General features: G+C 43.4%; 1 protein-coding gene across 2 annotated transcripts in view; it reads left to right on the forward strand.

Annotated features, from left to right (window-relative positions):
- Nucleotides 1-9,474, forward strand: part of LOC138566330 (cyclic nucleotide-binding domain-containing protein 2-like) — a 479,732-nt gene extending 470,258 nt beyond the window's left edge. For both annotated transcript variants that reach the window (XM_069643465.1, XM_069643466.1), the window contains one exon: nt 8,662-9,474. In XM_069643465.1, coding sequence (XP_069499566.1) covers nt 8,662-8,835 — 174 coding nt within the window. In that variant the 3' untranslated portion in view covers nt 8,836-9,474. The remainder of the gene's footprint in view (nt 1-8,661) is intronic.
- Nucleotides 9,475-20,450: the final 10,976 nt, after the last annotated feature.

Genomic DNA, 20,450 nt, shown 5'->3' on the forward strand with positions numbered 1-20,450 from the left:
ATCGCGCAAGTGCGTGGGGGGGACAAAAGAGGGAGGAGAGAGTGCAAAGTAACTAGTAAGTGCAGTCGGGAGGTGGCTCATAAGTGCAGAGAGTCAGGGGACTAAAGGGTTGCAGATACAGTCCCTTAAGTGGTTTGGAGGCCCAGAGGCAGTGCAAGGGCAACCGGTTGTGCAGGAGCCTGGTCCCACAAATTCAGTGGGTGGCCAGGTAACCAGTATGGGGACATCAGCCAGGGAGAGAGAAAGCGGAAGCGAAAAGGAAGGTCTTGAGTTGCTTCTGGAACCTTAGTTCAAGTTCAAGAGTGGCAGGGAGGCTGTTCTAGAGGGAGGCCCCAGCCGAGGGCAAAGATCTACCCTCCACTCTCTGCCTGGAGAAGCACCTGACCCTCAGAGAGTTGGAGGTGGATGAGCGGAGGGCTCAAGAAGGAAGATGCTTAGGAAGAGAAATTTGGATGTAGTGTGGACCCCGGGACCTGAAAGCCTTGTGGACGATGCAGAGGGTCTTGAACTTGATCCTCACAGCCACAGGAAGCCAGTGGAGAGATTTCAGGGCTGGAGAGATACGATCCAGGGGGTTGAAGCCAAGGATATGTCTTGCAGTCCTGTTCGGTATGAGTTGCAGAGTAGAGGAAGGCAGATTTAGAAAGAGCCTGTTGCAGTAGTCCAGCCTAGAGAGAACCAGGCTCTGGAGACAGTGAGGTTCTGGAGGAAAGTGAAAAATGGAGGAATACCTCTGAGTAGGTGCAGCTGATGGTGTGATTTCTTAGAGATGTTGGAGATGTGAGGAGAGAAGGAGAGGGTGGAGTCGAACATGAGCCCAAGCTTCTTAGCCTCACTGGAAAAAACGGGTATAGCGCCCAGGGTGGGCGGCCAGAGTGAGAGGGGGAAGGTGAGAGCAGGAGTCCCAGTGAGGTGGATCTCACTCTTACTGGCCTTAAGCCAAACATTGTTGGAGATGCACCATTCCTGAACGGCGGGCAGACAGTCTGGTATGAGAGAAGGAGTAGTAGAGGCTGAGGGGAGCCTGAGGAGAGCTGGGTGTCATCCGCATAACAGTGAAAGTTACAGCAGAAGGTAGAGATGCAGTGGGCCAGCAGTGCTAGGTAGTGGTTAAATAGCCAGTGAGAGAGGTTAGATCCCTGGGGAACACCACAAGTAGCGAGAGAGATAGAAGAGAGGAAAGACCCACGTTGGACCTGGAAGGGTCGATCTGTGGGAAAGGATGTCAACCATGCAAGGGACGACCCGAAATACCCAGATTGTCTCAGAGACGATTGAGCAGGAAGGTGTAGTTGACTGTGTCGACAAGCAGAGGATGGGTCAAGGAGAACAACCTCCCCCGGGATGAGCAACTCTTCCACCTTGTGGTCCTCATTTCCTGTATTTTCAACAGAAGACATCTGTGCTGCCACTGTTAAACTCAAATCTGCCTCCCCAGTTCATCCCATCCCTCTTTCGGTATCAAAAGGACATCATAACACTCTGGCTGCCTCTATGGTTACCCAGGCCGTCAACCATTCACTTAGCTCTGGTTTAATGCCTGCAATTTGTGAGCACCCTTTTGTTACTCCCCTTTTGAAGAAACCCTCTCTGGACGCATCTGTGCCTTCTAATTTCCATCCTCTCTCTTTACTTCCTTTTTTAAATGAAATATTTAGAATATTTGGTGGGCCCCTGTCTTCGTTCCTTTCTCGAAAAGTCCTCTTTTTTCATTGCCTCTGTATCTGATTTCGGACCAGGCTCTGGCACCTAGGTAGTACTAGGGTCCACTATTCAGGATCTGGCACGCTTGCAGGTTCAGGGCGGCGTGGGCGCATTGATTCATCGTGACCTCTCCACCACCTTTGACATTATTGATCGTGTCATTCTGCTGGAGCGTCTTGCGTGAGCTGGCCTCTCGGGTGCCGTCTTGGCCTGGTTTAGCACTTTCCTTTTGGATCAGACCCAATTGCTACCTCTTCCACCTTTTTGTTCTGCCCCGGTCTCTTTTCTTTGTGGTGTCCCTCAAGTTTCTGCCATCTCCTCATTCTTGTTTAACATCTACATTCAGTGACCAAGCTCATCCTATCTCACAGCTCCCTGTGTTATTCCTACACAGACGATACCCACATTTTTGTGCACCTTGATCTTTCCCAGGCTGACACTGCGTGCAGGCTTAGAACCTGTTTGGATGCCATAGGGGAGTGGATGAGCAACAACCAGGGCTGGACTGGGAACTAAAAGAGGCCCTGGAAATAATTACTGCGGACCAAAAGAGGCCCTGGAAATAAAGTTCAAAGTGGCCCTATATGACACATTTTCAGCAAGCCCAATGCTTTTCCTATGAGAAAATTTGGAAATACCACAGAAAAGAGGCCCAGGGTGCAGAGGCCCACCGGGAATCTCCAGAGTTCCCTAAAGGCCAGTCCACCCCTGGCAACAACTGGCTCAAGCTGAATGGTGACAAGACCAAGGTGCTGGTGGTGGGTCCTCTCTTGGGTATGGCTCTTTGGACTCCACTGTTGTAGCCCCCTTCCCATGGCACATTTCCTATTCCGGTGGTGGCTGTTAAGGACTTAGGGGTGGACATCTCAGCCTCCCTCTCTTGCGAAAACCAGATCAGGGCTGTTTGCCAGAAGTGCTTTTTCCAGTTGAAGATTGTGTGCAAGGCTCTCCCCTTCATACCAGTTGAGTCCAGAGCCCTGGTCATGGCCTCCCTGGTCTTATCTTCACTGGATTACTGTAACTCTATCTAGCTCAACCTGTGTACCTGATTCAGCGCCTACAGGTTTAGCAGAATTCAGCAGCAGGAGTGGCTACTGGGGATCTAGAGGTGCTCATATCAGTCCTCTTCTGCGCCAACTACAATGGCTCTCAGTGGCTGGGCGGGTCCAAGTTGAATCTGTGTCTGGTGTATCGCGCCTTGCATGGCACTGGAGCATAGTACCTTTAGACGAAATTTGGCCCGTATGTTCCCACTCTGCCTCTTCACTCTGCTAGTGCCTGCTTAACTGTTGTTCCCCAGGCCAAATACTTTCATATTGGGGGGTAGAGCTTTTTAATTGCTGCAGCTGTACTTTGCAACACCCTCCCTCTATCTCTCCAATCGATGGCTAACTACCTGTCTTTCAGGCTCTCTCTCAAACCCCATCTGGTTTAACGCACCCATCTCTCTGCTTGTGCCCCCTTTCTCATCCACTTGCTACTTTGCGCGAAGATGCCTCAGGGCGGATGCTGCGCTATATAAATGTCACTAACATAACATTTAACATAGACAGTGGCCTGAATGAGCTCTGATCTGTGGGGCCCTATCCCGGTTTCAGAATAGGGATATGAAGGCTTCACTCTGTCTTAGGCAGGTTCTCCATGTCATAGGCATATAAGACTGTTTGTAGGAGTGGGCCTAGCATTCCATTATGAAACTTTTTGTAAAATTATGTCGGGCAGGCCTCGCTCTTGGGGGTTTTGCCCAGTGATAATGTGTTTAGTGTTGCCTGTAGTTTCACTAGCCTACTAAGTTGTTTGCCTGTTCCAGCGTAATTGTTGGACTGTCTATCACATTTAAGGTTTCGTTTTTTCTTCCAGTGAAACCTGTTCCAGTCGGCAATAAAGCGTTATATAATAGCAATCAAACGCTCCATTTATAAATTGCAGTTTGCAGCAAACTTCCCCCCGCCCCTTCCATATGGTAGGAATAGGTGTTTAGGGGTTGACTGACCTAAGTAACTACGTTAGTAATTTGCCAGTCTTTTCTCCCTGCTTGTGCATATACAGTGAGGTTTGTCTCCCTATCGTGATTGCCCAGACACGGCACACCTCCACACATTGTAATAAGTTCTCCTGAAAGGCAGCATGAGCCTTCTGTTCTTGTTATCTGCTGCAGCAGACATTCCAAATGTGATGGTAGGGCCAAGATCACTCCCAGTGGTAGAGATACATACCCCTCCAACTGTGGCCTTGAATGCCTCCCACACTACAATAGGATCAGGAGTAGGTATTGTCTGCAAAGTAATTGTCTAATGCTTGTTTCATTATGGTAGGATAGGCCGCATCAAAAAACTCTCTGGGATTACATTTCCATGTTGGAATAGGACGTCCTGGGCGATGCCTCTGGAGCGTGACAGCGTTCTACTTAGATATACAAAAAAGGTAGTAGGTGCCCCTCTCTAGAAAGAACATGGCTTGATAACCTGTTCTGTGGTTTTGTCCCACTTTGAGAGTCTGCAGCCATCGCTTTTAGCTCACTGTACCTTTCACAAAGGAGGAATACCATTTGCATATCAGTCTTTGTCCCGCCCACAAGGGCAGTCTAGCACCGAAATGCCAGGCAAACCTCCTCTGAACAAGAGTACCAATAGCAGCCCCATACACGTGTTTCAGCCTTGTTGGGCCTCATCAGTGAGGTGGAACTGTGCCTCTCTGAGCACAGTGATCAAGGGATCTATGTCTGGGTTCCCCCAGGTGACCAACCACAAGTTCCTTACACACATACAAAAAAGGTAGCAGGCGCCCCTCTCTAGAAAGAACATGGCATGATAACCTGTCCTCTGGTTTTGTCCCACTTTGAGAGTCCGCAGCCATCACTTTTAGCTCACTGTAGTTTTCACAAAGGAGTAATAACCATTTGCATATCAGTCTTTGTCCCACTGTTGGTACTTTTGTACAAAGGAGGTTTGCCTGGCATTTCGTGCTGGACTGACCTTGTGGGCGTGACAAAGACTGATATGCAAATGGCTATTCCTCCTTTGTGAAAAGTACAGTGAGCTAAAAGTGATGGCTGCAGACTCTCACAGTGGGTAAAACCACAGAACAGGTTATCATGCCATGTTCTTTCGAGAGAGGGGCACGTTCTCCCTTTTTTGCAATTCTATTTAGATATTTTGCCTGTTGTCTCCCCATGAGGAGATGGTCAATGTGTGTATATATATATATATATAATATATATATAGGATGGGGGTGGGAATAGAATGAGCATGTGCGAAACTCCGGGTGGAGTATCCTCCAGATACCTGCTAGATTCAAAGTGGACATGATCTGTCGTAAAGTCTTAGTGGAGAGCGAGAGTGGAGCATCCATCAGTAGAGATCTGCCAGTAGGGGGGTCAAGAACACAGTTAAAAGCACCACCAAATGACCTCCATGTGACTTCCTCCCTCTTAAGCGAGGATCTTGCTTTCTCTAGAGTGCAAGACAAATGGAGAAGCTCAATCGATCTTCCATAATTTAGGACTAACCAGAATGTAAGCTTTTTGGAAAACAAACTGATCACAACGTCACAGCGCAAAGACCAGAGCATGCCTTGGTCATCTGCGGATGCATGAGTGACTGAGTATCACATGACATACTACATATGACAGCAAAACAAAAAAGAGGTGATGGCTGGTAGTTTTAGAATTCATCTTAACCTCTGGCATTGCTCTGGGCAACTCTTCAGAACATCTTCAGAACATCATACTTCGCCTTCCAAGCCATTACAAAAGGAGAAAGACCTTGTGCAAATAGGTTTAGACCCACCGCATAAGGGGCAGTCCAGCCCAAATGGCTTGGTCACATCCCTTCTGAACCACAAGCACCCACAGACATGTTCCAGCCTCATCAGTGAGCTGGAGCTTGGGTATCTAGGCCCAGCAGGCATGGGACTGGAGGGTTGCCCAAAGCAATGCCAGAGGTTAAAGGGATAGTCCAGTAAAACATTTTATTTTAAAAATAGATAGGCAACATTAAAAAAATAATACTAGCACTTTTTTTTTAAACTTCCTATGTAACATTTTGAGCTATTAAAGCTCAAAATTCGCAAAAGCAAGCACATGGGCGCATCCATTTTGTGAAATGGATGCCCGCCTGTGCTGGCTTTTGCTTTTGCGGCACTAATGAAGGAAAAGCCAGCCAGCTGTAGTAAACAAAAGCTACCGCTGGGTGGCTTTTCCTTCATTGGTGCTGTACGCGGAGGACGGGGACCGGAGACCAGAGCAGGAAAGCTGCAGCTGAATCTCGGTAAGTGCTATTTATTTTTTTTTTAAAATAAGCACTAGCTGCGTTTTTTTTTCTAAGTTGTCCGGGCTGGAGGAGCCTGGAAAACTTAGAAATAAAACTGCAGCTTTAAAAACGTTGTATTTATGTTTGCGGTCGCTTTTGAAGCGACCGCAAACATAAATACAACGTTGTGTTTGAAAACGCTGCTGTTTTTCTTTCCAAGTTTCTCAGGCCCCTCTGGCTCGGAGGAGCCTGAGAAACTCGGAAAGAAAAACCGCAGCATTTTCAAACACAACCGTGTTGTGTTTCTGCCTGCTGTGGCTATCACTTTGGGTCTCCGGTGCTACATGCCGCGGTGTTTCTGCCTACAGGTGATTTCCCATTTGGGGCTCTCGGGCTCCCCACGGGGGGCCCGAGAGCCCCAAATGGGAAATGCTAAATGCTGCAGTGTTTCTGCCTAAATCTGATTTCCCATTTGGGGCTCTCGGGCTCCCCACGGGGGCCCCGAGAGCCCCAAATGGGAAATGCTAAATGCTGCAGTGTTTCTGCCTAAATCTGCCTTCCCATTTGGGGCTCTCGGGCCCCCCGTGGGGAGCCAGAGAGCCCCAAATGGGAAAGCAGATTTAGGCAGAAACACAACCGCGTTGTGTTTCTGCCTGCCTTTGCTTTCACTTTGGGTCTCCGGTGCTCCCCTGGGGGAGCACCGGAGACCCAAAGTGATAGCCCCAGCAGGCAGAAACACAACGCGGTTGTGTTTGAAAATGCTGCGGTTTTTCTTTCCGAGTTTCTCAGGCTCTTCCGAGCCGGAGGAGCCTGAGAAACTTGGAAAGAAAAACCGCGGCATTTTCAAACACAATTTTGTATTTATGTTTGCGGTCGCTTCAAAAGCGACCCCAAACATAAATACAACGTTTTTAAAGCTGCGGTTTTATTTCTAAGTTTTCCGGGCTCCTCCTTTTAATGTTGCCTATCTATTTTTAAAATACATTTTTTTACTGGACTATCCCTTTAAGATTAATTCTAAACCCTTCCTGCCATCACCACTTGTTTTGCTGCTACATATGTCATACACTGAAATCTCATAGGACCAAATTACTAAATTGAGCACCCCTGGGGCGTGTAACGCTCACACGCAAAAGAACTTCGGCTGCCCACGCATATTAAATACCACACAACAATTCCACAGCCCGTGAAAATGCCTTAAACTAACTTGACACAACCTTCTCCGCATCCAACTGCAGCAACTTCTTCCACTTAAAAAACCCCGGAGAATACTGCACAGATGAAATCTCTACATTGGTGCCACCTGTTCGTTTTTCTCCTGCATGGTGTCATGACAAATAACTCACTTGGGTAAGAAGTTTAAGGCGGATGTTAGATAGGCAGGAAAGTTGTGTTGACAAAATGGCATCTAATAGTTGAACGTCACCCAGAAGAATCTTGGTTTAGAACTTTCCTTTCCACAATCTCCTATGTATTGTTAATGGAACACTATCAGCCACACATAACAACACTTCTCTAAAGACCTGGCCTATATCTGCCGCCTTACTTGGGTTCTACTACAAACTGCACTTTTGCACGACTGTGAGACCTGCAATATTGAAACCCAAGACCCGAAAGTGTATTCACGAATCAGCACCCTGGTCTGGAATAACCTTCCATTTGAACCCTGCATCCCCAGATCCAGTTTGATACTTGAATTACTGCACAATTAAACCTTATTTTTGGTTACATTCCTGTATGGCACCTTTCATTCGTTCTAGGCTGGATGTACTATTACGACCTTGTGTAAATTAAGGGAATGCAGAATTAGGATATGGCCAAGGAGGGCTGCAGATATGCTGCTCAAGGAAGGGTTCTAGCAGCTCCATTATGCATGTCCAGAAATGAATGCATGGAAAAAACCACCACAAATAACAAGATCAGACTTCTTGTTTTAACCTGTGCCCAATGTTTGTTCAGTAGGCATAACTGTTATGCTATGTTATCAAATATTTGTACTGTGGGCATCACCACCACAGTGGTTTTAGGGTGCCTGACCTTGTCCGAGAGGTGCCATATTGAGTCCCTGCCAGGGTGTCGCTAGACCCTAGTCTGTGGACAAATATTATCATTACAGCTTAATCCATAGAAGAAATATTGATCATTACGGTGTAGACAGTTTTCTATAATAATACATTTATTTAACATTGAACTTGTACTTTCATAATGTTGGGCACTACTCTAAACTTACTTAGTTCTGCTTACCCTATTGCAACAAGGACCTTGATTTGTGTACGTTTTGTTACACATAGAAGATCTGGCCTTCTTTGGCAAACTCTAGCATTTGGGTCTGAGCGGGAGGGCATTGGATCTGCTGGGTGATCCTACTAATGCAGCCTCATTCAAGCACTTGCTGGATGACAGAGTGTGCACCCACCAATGGGTGAGAAGAAATATAGTTTCCCTCCTTTTGGGAGGAGAGTTGGCTGGTGTTTGCAGAGGGTGGTCTGATGATCCGATCATATAGCGGGACAATGGTAACCTCTCTTTAAACAGGACATTTGAAGGCGTTAGTGTGCTTCAGCTTACCTTTGCTAAATATTTGGGCATGTGTTGCAATAAAACAGTACATTGCGTATACTGATAGCACAAGGCAACAGAAAACTAGATAGCAGAAAATCTCATTATTTGTACTGCATCCAACTCTACATCTCATCCTCTCTTCTAGGAACACCCGTATCCCAGCGAGAAGGATCTCTGGGACCAGCTTCAAAAGCAATTGCAATGGCAAGGGTTCCGCAAAGCCACCTACAGGAGCACCCTTCAGAACATTGAGCGGACACAGAGGCTGCTGCAGTACAGTTGTGGCCGCACTATCCTGCAACCTCAATGGAAAAGTTGACATAAGTCGCGACTTGTCCCACAGGGAGATTAAAGAAACTGCATAAAAATGTAATGACTTTCTAAGAAGAAAGAAACCTTCAACGTATGACTCCTGACAGCGCTTGTAGTTAAATCAACTCCCAAAAAACAGTACTGCATGCCTAGTCAGGATAAAACGGACACAATCCTTTTGGGATTGACAGCATCTAGTGCTTTAAGTAATACCAAATGGCTCTTGGATGATCATCTTCATCATGTAAATGGAGGTATTAAATTAAAATGCAATTGTTAAATTAAAATGATGTTTACTGAACTAAATAGTATATCTAATGTGATTAGACTGAGATGCAAAGGAGACGTTTTATGAGGTTGTGGTGAAATGTGTAGATGGCTTAGTAACAGCACACAGAACAGTATATCCATAATCATACATTGAGGATATCTTCACTAAAGACCACAGAGGTCCCTAAGGATATTGTTCAGATGTACCTCAGTGAGTGCATGCTATTTAATAACTAAATGCGCATTTGTTTTCTTTTGAAAAAGTCAAGATCCATTCTTAAGTTTTTTTTAAATTAAAATGTTTATTGGTTTCCAGTTAAAACAAAAATCAATAAGCTTTAAGAATAAAAAGCATTATAAATTTCAATTCAACCATTTTCATTATCATTTCATCTTCCTGAATAATAAGGAAAGAAATCACAATACTAATTCTTTACAGTTCATTTTCTCTACCTCTATCCTGAAGGGGATCATCTGCGGTATAAATTCCATGTCAGTCGATAAAAAGGAAATACTCTTGCAGCTTAAATCCTTTCCTCAGGCAATTATGATAGTCAATGTAATTTATTTAATTTTGTTCAAGATTGCGTCGATAAATTGCATCACCTCTATACAGATTATTGCTCTTTCTCCCGTTAGAATCATATCCCACCAGTTCTCATCTAACATATAATTCATCAATTCAGTCTTTCGCAGATATTTAGTTCTCAATTGCTTCAAATTCGGGCAGGTTGTAACCCAATGGCACAATGTCTCTACAAGTCCTACCTCTACAAAAGTGGCAGGTTGCTTCTTGTCTTATCATCTTTCTCTCAAGGGCTAATTCATTGGTATGTAAAATGTTCAGTCTTGCTTGTATCAAAAAATTCCGATAGATAGATGAAAGAAATGTTTTCAGATACGTGGGTACATTTTTTAATCCTCTTTCTTCCAATTCTCTGACTGGTCTATGCAAGTCTCGATTTCTTTCTATTACTGTCTCAATCCAATCTTGTTCTATTATCTTTTTCTTAATTTTCAACGGGTTATTAACAAGTTCTGCTTCACTTAGTTGTCGTTCTTCAATTATGTGAGATATTTTAACATGCCAGTTTTGCAATATTTTATCAGATGAGTCTTTGTCTTCAAAAATAAATGTTAATGGAGAGCTTAAATCCACAATTAGCGATTGTATTTCCATAATACCATGCTTTCTAAGGATTGAAGTTTCAATTCTTCCCGAATCACGGCCATTTTCAAACTATTTGGTAAATTTAAGCATCTGCGCCAAAAGATCCCTTCCAGGGACATCCACACTACCCATGGGAGGCAAATCATCCCTTCTGCTCCATATGTTAATATTGCCACTACTTTTTGATGATAAAATGTCAGAAGTGGGATTAATGAGAATTTTCCGTATTGTTGATGAATACGGACTCCTTGAGCTGCCAAATTCTTTGCTTTTCTCCGCAGTGATTGATAGTGTTCTTCATCGTTGCTATTTTTATTTATGTGGACACCTAAGTAGGTTATTGAATTCACAATTTCCAGTTTTTCATTCATAATCCACCACTTCTGATTTTTCAAATTTGATAAACGCGCAGAGCTCAGCTGTAAGATTTTTGATTTGGCTGTGTAAATCTTCATCTCATTAATCGTGAGGTATTGATAGAATCAGTGTACCCTTCTTTGTTGGCCTACCGTGGTAAGGTCAATGAAAACAATATCATCCTCGTAAAGGATCCAAGGTACTAATTTACCATTTATTTTTGGGGGGAATGCAAGGATTTTGTTTTGAGAGATACCCAAGTCCGAAATATACAGACGGAATAAGAAGGCTGCCAAAGCACAGCCTTGCTTTAGGCCGCAATGCATAGGAATTTTTTCTGAAAGAGCACCCATTTTAGATAATCTAATTTGTACTGAAGTGTTGGTTTAAAGGGCTTGAATGGCTTCAATTTAATCTCCCGGACAGTTCGAGTTTTTAAGTTTCATCCATAATCTGTTGCGGTTTACACAGTGAAATGCTTTTTCGAGATCTAAAAAGGCTGTAAATATTCTTGAATTTGTTTCCAGGGCCTTTACTTTCACAATTCCAAGTAGAAAGATATTCAGGGAGGTACAAACTGTGCCTGTCTGATGGTTATCAGTTTGTGCTTTCTTTGCCCAACTTGTTAGATCTCGAAGAAGTATTGCAGCAAATATTTTCCCCATAGAGTCTAATAGTGCAATTGGGCAATAATTATTAGGATCTGATCAATCAGCTTTCTTGTAAATTGGCACAACTAGTGCTTCACGCCAAGACTCTGGAACATTTCTTGTTAGCAATACTTGTTGGAATATTTGTAATAGCACTTTGCTCCATTTTTCAGGGTCTTTTTTCAGGAGACAATTTGAAATGCCATCAGGGCCCGCTGCTCGTGATGAACTTAGTTTAATTATTCTTGACTTGATATCGTCTTGATCAATGTTTATTTCCCAGATGCGCATTGATTTCAAATGTCTTAAGTCTTCTGTTTCAGACATTATTTCTGTTCTTTGCTTCACATTAATTTGTTTTTTCAAGTGTCCATCTTCTTTTATTGTAAACAAGTTTGAGTAATGATCATGCCATTGCTGTTCGCTAATCTGACTTAGCATATTTTCTGATTTAAACGATTCTCATTATTTATTAATGCCCATATTTCTTTTTTGTTATCCTCTAATCGCTTTTAGCATGCCTTCAGCTTTGGTTTGCAATCTTTGTGATCGTGTCGCAATCAGCCAGCTTTTATATTTTTGCCTTCTAAGGCACCTTTTTTTCCCTCCAATTATGAGGTTTTTCCTTGGTTATTTTTCCAAAATCAGTTTGCATGTTCTTCTTTTCTTTGTACACCATGGCGTCATAATGTTTTTCCCCCAGTTCTTCCTCTCGGCTTGCTTGATGTCAAAAACATTTTTAGGATCCAGGTATATTCAACTTGGTTAGGATTATTTACTATTGCTTTTTTAAGTAAGTGATCAATCTACCTGATCCCATTATTGTTGATTTTTAGCCTGTTTTTTTGCCCATGAGATATCAACAGAATATATGTATTCTCTGCTTGACTGGGCATATTCAACTTTGAGGGACATTTCAAGCAGGTCGTGATCATTAGAGTCTTGCATTAATAATGCTAAGGATCCAATTCTATTTTTTAAATCCCCAGAGACAAAAAAATAATCGAGGAAATATCTTTGGATACCATTGCCCCAAGTACATGCCCCAGGATTATCATCTTTGGTTTGGCCATTTAACATATGCAGATCATACAGATTTGCTTGTGTGAACCAGTAACTTTCTTTAGCCTCAAGATCTTTTTCGCTTTTTGGATGGATATCCTCTATTATCCAGCAAATGCAAGTTGAAATCTCCACATAATATTATGGGCTGCTTAGGCCAATTAGATCTTCTCTTTTTCAATTCTTCACTTAGATTTTTCAATAGGTCAGTCTCTTGACCTGAATTACGCTTCCTATAGAAGTTAATTAAGGTGATTTGTTCCTTTGAATTGTGAGAATTCTTCTGCAGGTTCAGGATTTGGATGTATTGATTCGGGCAAATTTGGGAGAGTACTTGATATTTAGAATCAATTTTCACAAGGGTGAGTAGACCCGAGTAGGGTCTTCCAAATATGCCTTTTCCTGCTGGATTTAAAAAACATTCATAACCATCGCAAGATAGTGTTACGAATCCAGGTTTCCTGCAGACAGATTATTTCATATGTTAGCACGTCCTGTCTTTCTTTATTAAGCAGGTTCTTAAAGCCTCTCGTATTCCAACTTGCAATCCATTACCAAGGGGATATATCCAGTTTCACAATCTATTGCTTTTTTTGTTCAGCTAAGGTTTCTGCTAGCCAATTCCATGTTACTCCTTTATCCGTGTTGACAGAAGTTTTAATTGTTTCAGTATTTTTTTACAGTAAAAGATATTTTTCGTAACATTTCATTGTTACTGAATAAACGGTAATTCCTGATTTTAGTTGTTTCTGATGTCATAGGTTTATCCCTCTTAAGCTCTGATATTTTAATTGGTGTTGTGACCTATCTGCTCCATCAGTTAAACACTTAATGCAAAGATCAGTGTTGAGTTTGGTGGAAATAGATTTAAGACTATGGAAACCACTGCAAGAAACTGTACCTTATGGGGGTGAAGATTGTTTTTGATGGGCAAACAGACCCCAATGGAATCCTGTGTCTTACCCTTTTCACCAAGACCCCAAAGCAGCATTGTTAACAGATTGTGTTCCACTGCAAATTCAAGCCTTTTATTGCAGCCACCCAAAACAGCTGACCACGCCCGGGTCATCTCAGAACCAGACGGTGAAAACGCCTTACTCGCAGGATACCCCAATGCCACCTGTGCCTCTCCGACTCATCACAGGCCTAAGCAAATTCGACCACATCATGCCCATCCCCAAGGAACTGCACTTGCTGCTCCTTCTTTATCATGGGCGAAGCTCAATATGTACTAATGAGTAAGAGAGCTAATCAGGTTAAAAGACTAAAACCAACATTTATAACAAAAAATTAAATAAAGTAAATGTCCAAACTAAGTAAAAATAAGAATGAACTTTATTATCTAAATACCTTTCAATTCAAGCCAATTAATGTAAACAAATTGTGGTAGTGGGGAGGGGAGATTCATACGGTGCAAAACAATCATAAATCCCATTGGAGGGGTAAAAGAGAGTGTAGATCAGTGAACCCTATTTCTACAAGGAAATCCTGGTTCTTTATTGGATTTGCCAAACATGGCGCCTTCATTTGGCACTCTTTTAACCTGGCCACTGCTTCACTTTGTTCTTTTTCCCATTTCCAGGGTACACCCCGTTTCAATAATCTCGCTAAAGGTTGTGTAATCTCTGCATAATTCTCAATATATTTCCTGTTGTAATGGTCATCCCTAATAAACTCTTCAAACTTTTCAGATTAGTAGGAACTTTCAGTTTATATATCGCCTCCACATTTCTCCTTTGCAGGTTTAACCCATTCTCAGTCACTTCATGGACTAGGAAGTTCACCGTCTTTTTACATCGTTGCTGCTTTCTGTAAAGATACTTTTGCCTAAGCCTTCTGTAGCTGGCTAAGCACATGTCTGATCTCATTGAAGTGGATTTTCAGATTTTCATTTTTAATTAGCACATCATCCCCTTAAACTATTGTCCCCCTTTCAGCTACATCCGGGAATGCCTTGCTCAGGAATATCCCAAACTCACTCCCACTACTGACATACCCAAAAGGTGTCCAGAACCACGCATATTGTGGTTTGTCAAAAGAAAATACAAACACATTTTGAATATCTTGAGCCAGTGGTACGCACCAGTATACAGTGGTAAGGTCTAATGTGGTGAACACCTTTGACCCGTGAACCTGTGCGAGACCCTGATCAATAAATGGAAGGGGCCACCTTGAAACAAGTACCTTTTTGTTCAATTCTCATAGATCTGCACCAAAGCACCATTGGCCATTAGGTTTTAGCACACCTAATATAGGGGTATTTGATGTGCTATGAATAGGCCTATAATTACTCTAGATTCTAAATGTTTGATTATGTCAGCTAGTGATTCCAAACATGCCAGGGGTAGCCTATAATGTCGCTCAAATACTGGCTCCCTACCATGTCCTTCTGGTAACGGGGAACATGCAAATCTGTTAACCCACAATCATATGCATCTTTAGCAAAAACCTGTTTGAATTCCATATTTTTCTAAATTGGTCTTTTTCCTCTTCATTTGTGCACGCATCTGCACCCTCAATTTGCTCTTCTACAATTTTAGAGAACTCTGAGAAGTCCTCTAAAGGAGGAACCTCTGTACTTCACTCTAACCGTGTGGCAGTATTTCTTTGGAGAGTTGACACACTTAAATATTTTGGAATATTGACCTCCATTTCAATATGCTGTTTTTCACTCTCAGGTTCACCTAATTCAAATAAAATGCAATCATGTTGCTGACAGCACCCTATTTCACTTGACACAAAGATACGCAGACTGAACTTTAAAGATTCCTTTAGGCTTAGACTCCAATGATTCTGGCAACTCACCCTGTGCAGTCACATAGCTTTCATGGATGTTCCCAATCAATGCATTACTGAAATCTGCAGTGTAGTAAGACTTCTGTATTGCTATTCCTATTGCTGAATTCTGTTCCAATTGAATGTCTTGGCACCCTGTATTGTCCACCAGGATTTGAAGGGGCCCATTCCCAATCTCTATCAGTGGTGCATATTCACATTCTAATCCTTACTGCCTCATAGATTAATTTAGGCATACAAAAGCATCATAATATTTTATTTGTTGTCCCTTTTTGTACTTCAATGCTACTGTAACTTGCTTGGTGAATGCAGCAATGGTAACATATTTTTCCCTTGCAATTCAACTGCAAATGCTGCCATATGTGCACAATGGTAAGCTTGTCTTTTGTCTTCAAATTCAGGCGCGGCACCACTTAACCTGTGTACAAGAGGGCGGAGCGACCTCTGACAGGCCCATGGGATCAGAGCTCACCCTCAAGTACCGTTAGACGAGATAGCTTCACCTTGAGGTGGATGGGGTGCAGGATTCTCTTACTCCAACACCAATCAATGTATGCTTTGGATCCATTTTCTCTCTTCCTTCGGGATACCAGCTCAACAGATCTCCTTTTCCTCAGGTGAGCATCTGCTTTCGGGAAACTGTCAATATTCAAGTCGCTTTTCAGGATCACTAGTGCAGAAACGTGGACATTCACTATTGTGCATATGCCTCCCCATTTTTTCGGCAGTCTTACTTTAGAGTAAGCTTCAACGTGGCTATCCTTTCCTTTAACAAGCCGCTGAGCCTCGCACAAATATCATTACCTTCCGGATGATACGCCAATGAGAACTTGTGCTTTATACCAAGCAACAAGCTAATCTGTTAAAAGACTGAATTTACAAAATGAGCCCTATTATCTGATCTCATCACTTCACACACCCCCCATCTAGGGAATACTTTCCTCACTAGAAATCTGGACGCACAGGTAGAGTCTGGTGTGTACATGTACCTGCTTCTCTCCATCTAGAGAACGGACACACCACTACAAGTATCTGTACCCGTTGCACACTTGAATCATGTCGACATAGTCGATATGTAAGTGCTGAAAAGGCCCATTTGGCTGGTGGATGACTCCTCGAACTACTTTTAATGTGTGCCCAGCAGTGAATTGCTGGCAGATTATGCAGTTCACTATAAAGAATGCAACATGCTCAGCTAAATTCAGTATAAAGCAGTCTTCTGCGAGCGTTGCTGCTAGATTCTCTTTTGACATGTGTAGTGGGTAATGCAATTGCTCCAATGCTATTTTTAGTAGGGCTACAGGCATTACTGGTTTACCAGTGCTGTCTTGCCGCCACAATCCATCAGAGGGGTTTAAAGAACACCCCTGACGTTTCCATAGGTTTTTCTCATCCTGTGGTGCCTCCCCTTGAAGCTCCATTAGTTGCGTCTGCCCCAGATTACTACAGGCTTCAGGTGTGGTAGGTGCCACCATCATTCTCTCATGGGTGCACGCCACTTCCACTTCCAAGACGTCTAACTTTTGGAGGCCATGCGCTTGGCTTCCGTGTCTGCTGCGTGGTTCCCACGTGACACAAAATCTGTCCCTTTGGTGTGGGCGGTGCATTTCACGACCGCTATGCCCACTGGGAGCTGCAGTGCCTTAATCAGCCTGTCCAATAAGGCTGCATGCTGCACCTGCATGCTGTCTGCTCAGAGGCAGCCCCTCCTCTTCCAGCGCGCTAGTCCTGCATGTACTGTGGACTTCACATAGGCAGAGTCACTGTACACCGTTACTTCCTGGTCTGCATGATTCTCAATGGTGAGTATCAATGCCAATATTTCTGCAGCCTGCACTGAATAATGCGATGGTATTTGTGCACTAACGAGTACTTGAAATTCTCCATTTGCTATGTGTTTCATTATGGCAACACCTGTATATCTTTGTCTGTCTTCTTGGTCGATTCTCGAACATCCGTCAATGAAAACGATCTCTCCTCCCACCAGGGCATTTTCTTTCACCCTGGGGATTGCATCATAGAATTCTTCATAGTTTGCACAGTCATGTATCGGCTCTCCTTCAGTGACTTGCTCTGCTATGAATGTAGCTGGGTTCATTGTTTTACATCAAACTACTTTGATCGATGGATTTGATATGATCACTTCATATGCAGAAGCTCTCTGAGACGTCAACGTGCCTTTAGGTTTTTCCAAAATAGCGAATAGTGAATGTTCGACGTACAACGTCATAGAACATCCCATCATAATAGTGGTTGCCTTTGCTATGACGAATGCTGCGGCAGCTAAACTTTGCTCGCATGGGAAGTGGCCTCTCATTACTGGGTCCAGGATCCTGCTGTAGTATGCCAGAGGCTTGTATGCCAACAAAGTTTTTTGAGCGAGCACTGCAGTCATAATGCTGCCATCCGTGTGTGAGAATAGGTAGAATTCCTCTGCATAATTAGGAATCCCAAGAACTGGAGCTGTACAAATCGCTCTCTTGAGTTCAGCAAACCCTTTTTCCATTGTCTCAGACCATTCAATCTTTTCCTTTGTCACCTGGGCTTTCTTTAGAGCCTGAAGCAAAGGCTTGGTCTATGAGCTGTAATGGAAGACCCATGCTCTAACATAGTTACATAGGCCTAGAAAGCTCAGCATTTGCTTTATCGTGTGTGGCTTAGCCATGTTCAATATGGCTTCAGCCCTTTCTGGAGTCACCTTTTTACCTTCATATGAGATTAGCTGGCCTATTTATAGCACCTCCTGTTGACAATATTGCAACTTTTCCTTGTCAACTTTATAACCTTTCTCAGCCAGTACAGTCAATAGCTGAATAGAATCGCATCTGCATTGTTCTTCCGTGGAGCTGGTCGTCCACATATTGCAAGACGACACTTTCTAATGCAATATTGCTTAGGTTCATCTGTAGGACTCTGTTGAAAATGGACGGGGACTCACAGTACCCCTGTGGCAACCTCGTGCTTTTCAGATGCATTTGTCGGAAAATGAATGACGTCAGATCTTGTGAGTCATGGTGCAACGGGATTGAGAAAAAGGCATTTTTCAAGTCAATCACCATAAAATATTTTACTTCTGTGGGTATATTACATAGTATTGTAGATGGATTAGGGACTAGATGGAACTCGGCTTCAACAATATCATTTAATGTTCTTAAATCTTGAATTAACCGCCAAGACACTCCCTCTGATTTCTTGACAGGATAAATCACCGTATTACATTGTGACTCTGATGTCACCAAGATCCCTGGTACATCATGGCGGAAATTGTCTTCGCGATCCCTTCATCTGCCTCTCTGGACATGGGGTATTGTCGCGCTCTCGGTAACATTGCTCCTGGTTTCAGCTTAATTTCTCCCACCCTCTTCAGGAGTCCTACGTCATATAGTCCTGTAGTCCATACTGAGACAGGCACCTGGGCCATGTCGTAATCAAAGTATTCCGGACGTATCAGTGCCAACATCATTCTCTGAGGCCCTTCTCTTTTGATAATTCTTACCCAAAATATAAGACTCACTTCAACCCTTGTCTCTTCTGTGTCTGGTTGTTCTTCAAACAGATCGTCGTCAGTGACGTCAGTCTTCGACGCCCTTCTTCAATGGCGATAATTGTGCACCATTGTCTGCCTTCATCATCGTAGCCTTTAACCAATGCTACTTTCCCTCACACTGCTGCGGTATATATCATCAAGGGAAATACTTGTCCCTACTCTTCATGCATTGCTATTCTTGGTCTGAATAAAAACTCATCGGGGTTCTCATGGTCCTATCTGCGAGGCCTGGCAATCCAGCCATGAGCACACGCATGCCATATGCAAAGACTTATGGCTCTAATGGTATAGCTCTCATGGCTATGTGCCCTGAGTGTGCCCTGATCATTTCGCACACGTTTGAATAATGCATTCCTGGAGTGGAGCATACAATGCCCTCCTCCATGAACAAAATTGTCATGTTCAACTTTGTCATTAAGTCCCGACCCAAAATGTTTACTGGGGTCTCTCCGGACAAGAAAAACTTGCCTTCACGTATGCACGAGCCTGTTGCCCCGTGTCAACTAAGAAGGAATATTCTTTACCCCCTATGATGACATTCACCCTAGGTTCCCTATTAGGGTCAGGTGTCACTGATAGGATAGAGCACATCAGGGTTCCCAGTGAGCTGTTGTAATGTCTATTTTCGAAACTTGTCTCTTTCATCAAACTCAAGTATCAATCACACAAGTTGTTACCCACCTCAAGACTTGCTTGGTAACCAGATCTGAAAATGTTGAAGAGAAGACACTGAGGTTCCTCCTAGAGACCCCTATAGCTCCGACTCCGAGAGTCAGGCCGCACAGGAACCCCCAGGGAAAACCCCCAATGGGGGAAAAAACCCTGTGTCGGGCTGCTAGGGTTCGTAGAGTCCTGAAATCAGCCGGAATAAACTTCCTCTGTTCAGGCAAGGAGATGATCGTCAATGGACCGGTAGAAATGAAAACTGTGTAAAATAATACAAAAAGTGACAGGCTGGCGAATATAAAGAGTGCAAGTAAGAGAAATAAAAGTAAAGAGATATCACAGATTACCTGGGTCTTATCCGGTCTATCTTTAGGTAGGAACAAGACGAAGCAGGAATTCTGTCCTGATTCTATAAGGCTAAAGAAGGATAAGTTGGTTACCCTTCCTATAGAATGTTACAAACTGTCTACCTACCTAAAAGTGCCTCCCTTACCGTCTTTGTGATTGTAACAAAGAGAAATCCCTGTCCTGTACTTCCGGGTAGAGTTTCCTACTGATTCCGTGGCTATGGCTGCGGTCGGAACTGCTATTGTAAAGATAACAAAAATAGCAAAGAATAACTAATAAGAGTATCCATCGGAGATAATGAGTGAGTGGAGAGAAACAGACCACTGAACGTAGTGTACCTGTGGAAATCACAAAAGGAACAAGGAAGATTTGTTATGAAGAAAGAACCTTTGTCTGCAAGCCTGGCGGGGTTTTCTAGCGTGCAATAAGAATACACAAAAGAGAACAGCGTTAGAGGGTGGTAGTAAAGAGTAGGAAATAGTGGTTAAAGCAGATGGAGATCTACGCGAAACTTACAGAGCGTACAGCTTGTCGTAACGAGAGAAGCAACGCGTCTTGCGACGGGTTGGGTATCCGGATATACTGTGCGGAAGTCAGGGGGCGTGGTCAAGCTTTGGTTGAGATCTGGAGAGAAGGCTAGAGCGTTACAGCCCGTTCCGTAGATACCCGGAAGTGTTTGAGCCGAGTTCGAAAGGCGACAAAACACTGCGAGACCAAATTAGGTGTAACAGTATGCCCCTTCTCAGATCCAGTCC

This window comes from Ambystoma mexicanum, chromosome 2p, assembly GCF_040938575.1.
Source record: "Ambystoma mexicanum isolate Mex_15411 chromosome 2p, UKY_AmexF1_1, whole genome shotgun sequence".
NCBI classification, from domain to species: Eukaryota; Metazoa; Chordata; class Amphibia; order Caudata; family Ambystomatidae; genus Ambystoma; species Ambystoma mexicanum.